We start from the raw sequence: 12,830 nt of genomic DNA, 5'->3' as shown, positions 1-12,830 counted from the left end.
AGTTTTAACTGGAAAAACTATGCTCCCTTGTTCTTCAAAACAGATACATACATGTTCTCCCAAAGGAAGGTGCAGTTGTGTAATTCAAAGTGCCAGTGTAGCTGCTCTAACTAAAGATGCCTTTTTTCATTCTGTGAACCCGAGCAGAGAAGGAATAAGACAAGACCTTTGTATATAAAGACTGCACAGATATCTTTGAAATATGAGTGAAAAATAAAGTAAGTTATATTAGAGAAAATACCTTAAAAATCGGAGAATGAGGTATTAAGCAGTTCTCCAGTGTAAATCTGATGTTCCTGCCATCTAGGGGAAATCAGAAAACTATAGTAGCAGCCTAGAGTTGATCAGCAAGATATGTACATGGTGTTAAAAGCAAATCTATCGCTCTTACATCTAACTATTTGCAATCTGGCAGGATTTTCTGAAGTTGAAATTTATTTCAGTTCTCCCTGCCTCAAAATTCATGAACAGTAACTGTGCTGTAAGGGCAGTATGCTGCTCCACACCTGTTCAGAAGCATGCAGGAATTCTTACATTTTTCTCCTTTTTACTGCTGTCTCTATGTGCTTTGGCCAATGACATTACAGACACATCTACACAGCACCAGTTACTAAACAGAGGTGGGCAAATGTATTGTGACTGTTCCTGCAGCTGCACACTCTGGAACACACTGCCATGACATCAATACAGAAAATTTCAACATAGTACCCCAGTATTTTACTTTGAGGTTTTATAGTAAATTTTGATACCTTTGTCACGCCCACATATATTGAGATGATACACATGGCTAAAAAAATTTTGATCATAACAGTGAAATGCACAGAAGGCACTTTCCAGAGTTTGTTCCAGTTCATGCTAACCAAGCCAATGAAACACCCCTTCCAAAGTTAATTAGTATTTTTGTGATCCTTAATGAAAGGGTGAAGTAAAAAAGGGTTATACAAAATATCTGGAAGACAGTTTAGCCTTAAATCGACAATTTACATGTAAAGAAACAAGACATTTAAAAATCAGGTCTCCTACTGGAACATGAGTAACATTTCCAATGATTCCCTACTTTTAAACGGTTTACATACTGACACTTCATTTAATTGCTAAAAAGCTTTTTCACACAGTAACTGTATGTGTACTTTCCCCTGCTCACTAACATTTCAGTGTTCAATACCATAGTAAGGTAGAATGTAAGTGAACTTGGTCAAAGCAAGGCATAAACACGGAATCTGGGAATAAATCATGGCAGAGAAGCACCAGCAATGGCATCTCCAGGTTCATGACAACAAACCAGCATAGAGGAGGTGAACTGAAGTATCATTTTTAAGCTATCAGAGAGAATATGAGAGGATGACTGCAGGAATTCATGCAATGACAGCATCTAGCAAAGTAGGTGAAGGCATCATCTCAGAGTATCAAGCATACAGGGCACAACCAAGCAGGAAGATATTTTCTGATTTAAAAAATCAACATGAAGTAATACAGCTTCAAATTCCATTTAATCTGAAAATTGCACGTGAAATGGAAAATGTAGGTTGCAGCAGAAATACTAAGACTCAGAACCTAAAATTATAGACCTACTCCACCAGTTGTAGACAATGAACTCTGATTCAAACTCAACTAAAATTCCCAGCCTGCTACAGGAGATACCTTAAAGCAGTGACTTTAATAAAAGTATAAAGGAAAATAGAAAATGTCTCTCTTTTTTCAGAACTTCCATAATACTGAATTTAAAGGAGCACTGATTTGTAGCAAGTAGGTTTTTTTTTTTGACATGATGAACATGAAATGTGATTTCAATTTTTATAAAAAATGGATGAATGGTCAAAATAAGCAAGTTGCAGAGCAGAAGAACTGTGATACACATAAGGTTTCAGTGTTCAAATGAGAAACCAGGATCTAGTGTTTCTGTAGATCAAGGAAGAGCTTCAAAAGTTTCAAAAACAATGACATATTTCTAACAAAATATATTTTTTCTTGGTCATTTCTGTAGGGAAGTTCCACATGCCCTTATTAGGGAACACGTGACAACCGAAGAATACAACAATATCAAAAAGACTATCTTGATGCTTCAAGCTTCTTGAATCAGGAACTAAGAACAAGGGGATAAAAAAAATTATTTTCAATTTTCTGTATAAATTACACATTCCTATACATTGAATATCTGATTTTGGAATAAGATGCCTAATGCATACAGAGAACACGATCTAAATTATACCACAAGTCCTTTCTAAAGACATCACTCCTTCAAGCCATAAAAAATCATCCATGACACAGTATGTCAGATTATTATTTTTTCTTTAGTATTTCCCTTCAAATTTCACAGCCTTTTGTGATGACACCAAGTACTGAAATAATTAATGACAGTTTGCAAGGATGCTTAATAATCTTCGAGAAAACACATATGTGAAAATCCTAGCATTTGATCAACCAGCTGGCTAGAACATCCCCAACTGGAATAGATCAACCATGGGCACATTCTGTAACCACCCCAGTCAGAAGTTATACAAAGCAGTCATCTGAAAGTATCTGGCAAAACACTGACGTCAATTCAAATAGTGAAACAAAGGCATGTTAGGCAACTGTGAACAGATGCAGGAGTATATGGGATAACAGATATCATTTTATAGTATAATGTACAATTGCAACATTTAATTCCAGAAGCATCACACTAAAATATAGTACACAAAACAACTTCTGACACACACACATTACTAAAAAGGGACCTGATGTTGAAGACATCTAGTATTGCTCTAGTGGAATTAGAGCTGCTGGAAAAGAGGAAACCAGGATGCATTACAAGATGGAATACAAACACAAAGTAACAACAGTCTTTGTACAAGAAACTCTGCTCAAGCAGACCTGAAACGCTGCCTTCCATTACCACATTTCTTTTGCAACACCTCATCCACAGAAAGAAAATACTATGCTTTACAAAGCCATGTGGCTAAGTTACAAGGGTTGAAAACAGGCTAATGCATGTTGCTGCAGAAGAGAATGTAAAGTAACCTAAAAGTGGATTGAGATGAAAAACTATTCAAACTACAGAAGGGTTAATAAACTCAAATGGTACAACTGATAATTGAAACAGACATTTAAGGCAGAAGTGTTTGTGTTAGAACAGTAAACAGAACAAATTGCTAAGCAAGGCCACAAGAGAGATAATGAAGCCCTGAAGGTTTGTTCAGCAAAGTGATTTACATGTCCATAATTCTCTATGTTCTAATTAAAAAGACTTGAATAAAATAGTGTAATTCATGTTGTGTGTTCCAGTTTAAAACTCCATTGTTTCTCTTTCAAATCAATTCCTCTGTCCTTCTTTGGTGTAATCTCTACCAACACGCATAGAATACAGTTCTGGTTCTCATTTAAAAAAACAACTTGGAAAAATAAATTACATACTTCTCATGATAAAATGCTGTTCTGTTTCATGGTCCCATGATATGTTTAGCAGCCTCTGAATAGCAGTTTTAAGTTAGTATTTATATCTGAAGCAGAATCATAATTTGCTGTTATCCCCCCCCAAATCATTTACTAGTTAACAGATTTACTTTGGTAGACAAGCTATCTAAGAGTCATGATACACTTGTGTTCAATTCAACAAGTAGTAAAATGTATTGAAATTTGTAAATTTATATATAGACCTTAGCTTGTAATTGTAACCATGATAAGCAGAATTACTGTATTTCCTGCACTGGAAAAAAACATTGCATCTGTCTTAAAACTAGACAAAACTATGAAATATGGTTGTCAGTTAATGATTAAAATAAAATAGTATAGCAAATTATTTTTAAACATTGTGTTAAATATATTCACATGACCACCATAGTTATACGAATGGGCACTACTGCAATCACACACTATATGTACATAACATATATGCCACAATAGTTTGCAATGGTTGAATTTTCACAAACTAGCCAATTTAACCATACATAAATAATCTTGTACCAATTTTTAGGCATTTTAAAAGGAAATAAATTTCCTAAATATATCAGTTCTTCTGCAAAATTAAAAAAAAAATCCTAAAAAAGTCAGTGCAAATTGAACTTGTTCACCAAGAGAGATTCTTATTAAGCTGAGGATAAACAAAGTTTAAGAGATTAAATGAAGAAACTCATAGAATCACCAACTGCCTTTAGCAGAGGTTAAAGAAGATTAGGAATCGGAAGTCCTGGGTCCTATAGCAGAGCCTTCTGTGAGTAACTGTGCTGTGGCTGTTGAGGTGGTGGAGGCTGTGGTTGTTGTGGAGGTGCCTGCTGACTGCCTGCTGTCTGTGGCAGAGCTGTAGATGCTAAGTTATAGTTTGGCACCTGGGACATACTAGTTCCAGCATTCTGATAAGCAGCAACATCAACAGTACCAGGTGGTGGACTATACACTGAAGGCTGATTAGAGTAGGTACTTCCAGCAACAGAACCAACCATTGCACTAAAAAAAAAAAAAAAAAAAAAGATAAAAACTATTTAAGGCAGAATTAACAAGCAATTTACCAACAGAGCAGAAAAATCTTACTGCTTCTTCAGTTGTTCTATTTATACACACAAAAATCTTCTAACTCTGGAACATGTTTCATATTTAAACTGTAGTCAATGAATATTCCCATTAAAACTCAAACACACCCCTCAGATTTAAACACACAATATACACTCCCCAAGGATTTAAAATTAGTCCATGTATTTGTACTTCTGATTTATTTTAAGGTGCAACATAGAATACCATCTATCTTCCATTCTGTTCATGAAAAAAAACAAAGCCCAAAAGCTGTTTGAAATAGCAGAACAAGTCAGATAAATATGCAGAAACTCACTTTATCATTGTATGCTTTACTATTCCAAATAAGTATCCCTGGGGACAAAGACTAACAAATACATTCATGACTCAAGATGAACGTCTCCCCCAACTTTTTTAGAATAAAATTACTTTCCACAGAGAGTAAACAAAAACTAACTAACAAAACCCCAGAACGTTTTCACAATATAGGTATCTAACCAAGACTTAGTGTCTTTGGCCATCCAGCCAAATGTAGAAAGCCTCTTTTAGCTTCCTTAATTGGGCAAGTTATATAAGCTTTAATAAGTATTCATAGCCCATTCACTTCTTTCACAAAATGAGCAGATTTCTCCCCATTCTTCTGTGGTAAGATATTTGACAAAGGAACAGCAGAATATACACTCTCAGAAATTATGCAGAGCCAGCCAGAGCAGCAGATATATATTATTTTATTTTATATTTTAATATATTAAAAATATATTAAAATTTATTACTGCTACTACTGAATCATGTAATATAATTTTTCTCTATGTTTTATATAAAAAGTATAGAGCTACATAAATTACATATTTTGCATGCAGAAAATAAAAATATCTAAAATTACTTTGTGTAAGACGTCTGTGCAGGCTGACCAGGAATTACTGAGCTGGCAGATGGAGTAACTGTGCCTTGGCTGAGAGAAGGGAGCTGTTCTGGTGGAAGATTGTAACCTTGAACATGGCCCATCTGTGCACTCCCTGCCACCAAATACGCATTACCTTGAGTTTGCCCCGGATAAACCTAGGAAGTTAAATAAAGCAGTATTAGAAATAAATTACAAGAAAATTTGTAATATCTGACTTTAGAACATAAAGACATCCGCTCAAATATTTGTTTCCTTTTTTTTTTTTTTTTTCAAATATCAGTGAAGAGCATTTAACATTTAAAGTACTGGAGTTAAAAATGGTAATTCTTTCATAGCATTTTCATGTTGAATAATCTATGAGTAGATGGGGAGAAATTGTACTCATTTGGTTGTTTATTTTCTTTGCCCCACTATGCAAAGCCTGGCAGTTTTATTTTTTAATTTTATGCAACTTAAAGCCCAAGATGGGTTTTTCCCTTGAGCTAAAGGAATGTAACAGAAAAACACTTAAAGCTTTAGAACCCACAAAAGAAGAGCATCCAAAGCTTGTAGCTGAAAACAAACTTCTATTTTTTTTTACGTACTATGCAAAAAAAACAGAAAACACTATTCAGCCAGTGTGAACTTGATAAGGTCAACAGCTATTAAAGGTTACATCCATACCTGAGAGCCAGCAACACCAGATGACTGCATGTAATACTGCTGGTTCTGTAGTTTTGCATACATGGAATACATTGGGTCCTCATTCATCAATTTGTTATACAAAGAAAGAGCCTCCATTGCTTTAACATTGAGCTCTGAAAGTTCTGAATGCTTCCTAGAAAATAGATTTCATTCTACAATTTAGAAAACTTTATTATAAGACAGACAACACAAAGTAATTTAATGAGGTGTGTTAAGTAACATTTTCTTATTGTTAAGTGATGTCTGATAAATGCCAGCGAGTCAAATGGTACAACATTATAAATTATTATGATATTATGGGAAAAAAAATCTTCAGACCTCTTCTTAGAGAAACTGCTAGTAAATACATGTATTTTCTTTGCCAGTATTTATAGAAATTAAGATATTATCAAGTAACAACTCTGGCTTCTAAGAATGAATTTTAATTTTGGTCAAAGCACATAACATTTCTTTTTACCTGTCTATGTCCTCCAATTTTTCATCTATGAGAGGTCCCATCTGGTGGCACATTGCTAGAATAGAAAGACATTAAAATATATCAGAGTAATAAACATTTCCACACTGCAAAGTTAGAAAGCAATAAAAAAAATTACATTGAAATAGATGCTAGACCAATTTTGCTTTAGTTCATTACTATGATCTGTACATCAAAAAAATTTTAATAACAGAGGTACCACCAAGAACAATTGGAGAATGAGACCCAGCTAAAGTTTTCAGTACTGACACAATTTAAAAAGTCTATTTTAAAATAAAACTAAAGTGAAACAAAACACATTTAACATCCAGGAAGTATAAAACTGAAACTATGTCGCATAAAAGGTTCACATTAATTGAAAGGTGATCTCTTCTTCAAGGAAGAAGATTTGACACTGCAACCTAGATCATGTGCTCATCCAACTTTACTACAAGAAGACTATGAAAACAATGAAGGAGAAAACTGGTTGCAATGATTCAATCATGTGCACATTAAAGACATTAATAGCACATTTGTCTCATTAGAATTCTAATTTGGGGAAGGAGATTTTTCAAACCATTGGTATGTGCAAAAAACAGAGTATCTTACCAGAATCAGAATGAAAAAGCATTAAAATAAACCAAAAATTCACCCCTTGCCTCCTTTCAGCACAAGGACATGGGGCTCATCTAACTGCCAAGCAAACCAAGGCTAATTAGCAGAAAGGCAGAGTTTGTCAAATGTAGAATATACAGACACAGAAGCTGAAAGGGAAATTTTGGATATTAAAAACGCAGGAGGTCCTGAAAACATCTGAGCATGACAAGTGAAAGGACATCATTATTGGGTTCCTTGAAGGCAACCCCCCAGGTGAAAGGAGTTGTATGACAGGTACCCATCTGCTTCTTTGAACCTGAGATCAGGAATAAATTGGCAGAAATGCTGGGAAAAGATGCAAAACCCGAAGTTCTGTATACCTTTATGTATAGCACAAAGTGTAACAAAAGGTACGACAAAGATTGTTGAGGTGTCTGTTAACACAACTGCTCTGCTGCCAACTACAAACTCTGGGCTCCTGAACACGTTAGGATGAGCTCTCCAAAGACATTTGTGACTGGACATGTGGATGGCAGAAGAAAATGAAGTGTTTTTTCTGCCAAATGTTGATCAGCATCTGCCACCACTGGTAGGAGCCAAGAGCTCAAAACACATCTACAGCAAAATTTTCAGAACCTATTCCAAAAACAGTAGTTCACAAAAGCCTAATTAAGTGTAGAGCAAGTAATCTTGAATTAGCATTGTAGAACTATATGTAGCCATATGTTTGGCAAGTGCTGTTGCAGGTAGCTGGGGAGTAATCATCTGACCACACTGCTGCTTTCAGATTCTAGGAGCAGTTCCATGGTTCAATATAAAATTCACCATTGCTTTAATGATCTCACAATGCATTTTGAAGTAACTCCTAAAGTAAACTGTATCTGTACGCTGGTTGACAAGCATACCTTTAATTTCTCTGCCTCTGTCCTGGATCAGATACAGGCAATCTGCTTCTTAGACAACAGCCTCTATAGCTATATTTGGAACTTGAAAGAATAAAACCTGCCATGTGTTATTTTATCTCTAGTTTCAGTGGAACTAGAGTATGTGTAGACATGTCGCTGATGTGAATTCCTAGAACAGGATTAATTTACAGTCATGATGAGCCAGATGGGTGTGGAAAGATAGGAGATAATTAAAAAATTCATAGGTTTATAAACTTCTGAATATTAACTTCTAGATAGATGTAGAAACTGCCATTTTCTTAACAAAGTCTGGTATCATCTGAATTGTCAGTTTAAGCCTATGTTCTGTCTCATAATAGGTAAGTTTCCTTTCTTCCTTTTCCAAATTCCATTTTAAAAATTTTGGTGTATCTATCAGCCTAGGTAAAATTATCTATAATATCTCTATTAATAGGTAGTCTGAACAATGACTCAAAGAGTAGGATAATTTGTAGCACTCTCTGAGTTATTTGTTAATATGCAACTCCTCCAGAAATTCACATGCAATTGAAAAGCATGTGGGACACCCACAGGCCTATTCTAAACTTTCCTAGTATTTCTGCTTCCTCTCATGGAATCTTCCTGACACTCCTTTTGCCAATCATGCTGTGCTACTCTGTGAAGGAAAAAAAAATGATGGATTAATTTGATTAAGTATTTATATGTCTTGAAAAGGGAAAAAAAATATAGGAAACAGTTTTCTTTAGAGAAAAGTAGATCTGTTTTAAATTAACATTTTGTACTTTGGTCTCATAGATGTGGGAAACAAGAAATGAGAAGATAATTATGGCTGAGGCACTTTTCTCAGGCATGCTTCTCGCATGCACATGAAGCTGAAGTAGTTTCAGCTTAGTTTCAATTTGCATTGATACAGAAAATTACCAGTGAAGAAAACATCAATAAAAAAACTCATTCTTTTCTGTTACCCTCAAGATGAAGCAATTCTGGGAGGTCTGGCTGGTCATCAGATGGATCAGCGCTTTGTAACATCTGCAAGAGTTGGTCCATTTTATCCTGGAACACAAATTGTATTATTAGGGCAAATGTGGCAGCAAGGGAATTAGCATTTTCAGGATAGTAAATTAAAGCAGCTGTTCACAACAGTCATTTTGATTTCCTGGCACTTTAGAATCAACTAGACTAACTTTAAGAAAATGCAAATGATACATGCTATTTTACAGGAATGAAGATGCTTGAATAAAGAAAAGGTAAATGATAAAAAATAATGGTAACAAATGGAATGCGCAGAATACTCCCTTATTCCTAAAAGTCCTTCTAAACATGTATTGTTTCCTAAGCAGCTCCTAGTTCTCCAGCCTAGATATTACATATGCAATACCACCACCTAGTGGGATTAGTGGAAATGTTTTGAAAGAATACATTGAGGAAGTAGTTCAAATTCACTGAAAAGCAATTTTAAGTGCATGAGGCCTATTCAGTACATGAGCCATGTCATTACCAATGTAATGAAATGCTGTTTTAAAATGATATTTGGAGGCATCTCAGGATTTACTTCAGAATAAATCAAGCTTAAGTAAGGAGTTCAAGTGCAACCCTTATGTAATAAAAACATCAAAGTTTAGAAAACAAACAGGCATAAAGTCTTTGAAAAATATGTCTTGGACTGAACTATATTAATTAAAGTACCAAAAACATTACACATAAATTATTTTTAATCATTTGTTAGCTGAGCACTATCAAATAAATAGTCTTTTTGACATTGAATTATATAGGTTGTATGAAAGTAGAAAATAAAACCATGTTTTGTCCTCCATAAACCATGGAAAAGTGGGGAAAAGTCAAATTACCTACTTCCTTAAAAATTATACTGTGGCAAATTTAAAAACAGAAGACACTAAACCAAAAATCAACAATAGACTCACAGAAAAAAAAAAAATTGGAAGGCACCTCAAGACAGGCCTCAGATAATCTATTTCATCAGTTCACAAACAAGTATCTCCTGGGAAGAAGAGATTTGGAGGTGGGACTTAAATAGGACTTTAGGAAGGCAGCAACTGATTTCTCATTTTTAAAAAAAATGACAGAACTCAGGTTAAGGTTAAAAAACAAAAAGGGGGAAAACTTCCTGGACTGAATGTTTCTGGAAACCCTACAGGATCATTGTGGTGAGATTGTAAATATCTTTCTAAATATTACTTACAGAGGAACAGAATTTCAGATTTTTTCAGGGACAGAAAAAGATCTTTTAGTCTGAGGGTAGACAGTGGTGTTTATACTGGAAATACATCTAAGTGAGCAGTCAAGATGGGCATCTCTATTGGATCCTGAAGTACTTCAAGTAAAATTTGAAAGTAGATGTGCTACTCAGCACTAAGATTCCAGCTTGGTGGTAAACAGATGTACAACCTTCATGTAGAGCCCTAAACGGAATGCAGTTCCAAGTTCAGTTACAGAAATTCCTGAGAACTTCAAGACTCTCTAACAGAAGAGAATATTGAAGATTTTATTTATTACTTTAAAGAAACCTCTTTCCACACTCTTTTTATCATATTTTTGAACAACAAGATGAAAGGGTTCAACATCACATATTTAAATGTCCGAGCAATGCATTTTATACCAATCAGTATTTTTCCCATGCTTACTTCATCAATATAAACTGGTTCTGGCTCAGGCTCTATTGTCTCTACTTGAACTTCATCACTGAACTGCACTGTTTTCTTCTCAGCTTTCACTGCAAGATAAACATCCAGATTCAATTTTATAAAAGAAAAAGAAACATTGACATAAATATTATATAACTAGTATAGGTTATAGGTTATAGGTTCCTTGCATTTGAAACCTCTACTGTGAAAATTTTAAAAATTAATATTTCATTGACATTTGAAAGCCACAGACCTAAATAATTTTCTTATCTGTAAATCACATTATAAAAAAATAGATCAGTTCACATAAGCTCAGTAGAAATATGTTTTAGCAAGTAAATGGCTTTAACATAGTCTCTCTACACATAACATACGTATTTAAAAGGACATCAGGATAGAAGACTTGGAAAGAGTGATTGGAAACAATAGGGCTAGCCAGTCAAGTTTAAGACAAAACTGATAAAATCATCTATGACAAACTGAGTTTTCTTTTCTCCAAAGCAAAGTCCACAATCAAAAGGTCTCAAGTTTCTCTATTCCTTCTTCACCAAATCCTATATGCAAAGCATCTCACTCCTCTGTAGTGGAGACAAAAAAGCTCTATATTTAGCAAAAAAGCCAAATATTACTCTTATTAGATAGTCTTAGCATAGCACAAATGACTGCTACAGCATGTGATTCTGCTGACCTGCTCATACTTCTAGCACCCTCAAACTGAGAACACAGAAGATTAATCTTGCAAACCCATGAGATTTACAGAAATCAGCTCTAGAATCTTGAAGTCTTATCTAACATTTAATATTTTTATTAAATATTTAAAGTAGATTGGATGGATATAAATAAGCTGCATGCAGAAAATCCCTCTGTCCACTATGCATGAGTACATACCTACAGTATGTAGCTTTCTTGAACTATTTGAACACTGGTAATCTGTCTCCAAGTCCTACCTGCCATGGGGCCTCCAGTTTCATCTCAATTAGATATGCACCATTGCAACTGGACAAAAAGGCAATTTGGAAAAAAAGCTGCTGTTGTCCACGTCCATCTATCTAGGTGTCAATGGAGTGATTCCAGGAGACTCAAAGCAGCTGCTGACAAAGCCAGCAGCAGACAGCAGCATTTTTCAGCAAGTTCATGATTATAATAAGATAGTAAAGCAAATTATTTTGCAAAGACAATTTGGGCAACTTTGGTCTGACTGTTGTTTGCGATAGCATAGCAAGGGCTCCTCAGTTTTATCCAATTATCAAATTAACTTGCAACTGAACTCCATCATAAGGGAAAGGAAATCACCCATGAGCCATGGCAGAGTTAAACATATATATGTAAATGTGAAGTTACTTACTCATTTCAGGCTCAGCAGAAAGATCAGCTGTTACGAAATTAGATGGAAACAATCCTATACCCTGATGAGTTTCACCTTTCCACCAATTTGGATCACTAAATATTAAAAAAAAAAGTAAAGCCCCCATACATCAGAAATCCCACACTCACAACTCACATGGAACTTTCCTATGGATTGCACAGTAAAGGCTTTTATATTACTAGCACATAAATGTAACTTGCATATATGCAGAAATATTTGCAGAAGAATTTTATGCAAATACATTTATTTGTAAAAAAATTGAGAAGATAACAAAAAGTATTAATACAAAAATATTTTCCATTAATTGTATTTCAAGGTATGTTTCTACATAGAATATATAATTATTTCTAATTAATTTTTACAGTTTAACATAACCCTAATAGGCATTCTATGTAACTTACCTGTCATCAAGTATAGTTATAAGTTCTCCAGCTTTAAAAGTCAGTTCGTTATCTTCTGCAGCCTCAAAATCATAGATTGCACGAACCTTTCGGCCTTCATGTTTGTGGTTTGTTAAAAGGGTTGAGGTGCTTGGATACAAACTGGAAAGTGTTGTTTGCTGCTGCCTTTGTTCTTTTAGTGACAGCTCAATAGCTACAAAAGAAGAGTTACTCAGATGAAAATTCCCTATAAAAATGGCTTGATTGATATAATAATTGAATTATGTGAAAATTTTTAGTATAATTTATATACCTGTTGCATTTTAATGACTTTATGTCTTCCTCTTAAAATTAATGGTAAATAACAAACAGAGCAGAATTCTGCCTATGGATTTACTGAGGCTTCCAACATG

The 12,830-nt window shown here is 34.6% G+C and overlaps 1 protein-coding gene across 1 annotated transcript in view; it reads right to left on the bottom strand.

The window, feature by feature from the left end:
* Positions 1-2,752: 2,752 nt before the first annotated feature.
* The window catches only part of STAM (signal transducing adaptor molecule), a 29,267-nt gene continuing 19,189 nt past the window's right edge, over positions 2,753-12,830 (bottom strand). Inside the window, exons 7-14 of the mRNA XM_021540974.3 lie at positions 12,439-12,631; positions 12,017-12,111; positions 10,672-10,760; positions 8,995-9,082; positions 6,531-6,585; positions 6,053-6,206; positions 5,369-5,544; positions 2,753-4,422 (exon numbers count right to left, since the gene is read on the bottom strand). Of these exons, the coding sequence (XP_021396649.1) occupies positions 4,173-4,422; positions 5,369-5,544; positions 6,053-6,206; positions 6,531-6,585; positions 8,995-9,082; positions 10,672-10,760; positions 12,017-12,111; positions 12,439-12,631 (1,100 nt within the window). The 3' untranslated portion in view covers positions 2,753-4,172. The remainder of the gene's footprint in view (positions 4,423-5,368; positions 5,545-6,052; positions 6,207-6,530; positions 6,586-8,994; positions 9,083-10,671; positions 10,761-12,016; positions 12,112-12,438; positions 12,632-12,830) is intronic.

Source organism: Lonchura striata, chromosome 1 (assembly GCF_046129695.1).
Source record: "Lonchura striata isolate bLonStr1 chromosome 1, bLonStr1.mat, whole genome shotgun sequence".
NCBI lineage: Eukaryota > Metazoa > Chordata > Aves > Passeriformes > Estrildidae > Lonchura > Lonchura striata.
The sequence above is the reverse complement of the archived record's forward strand: the minus strand, read 5'-3'. Positions and strand labels throughout refer to the sequence as shown.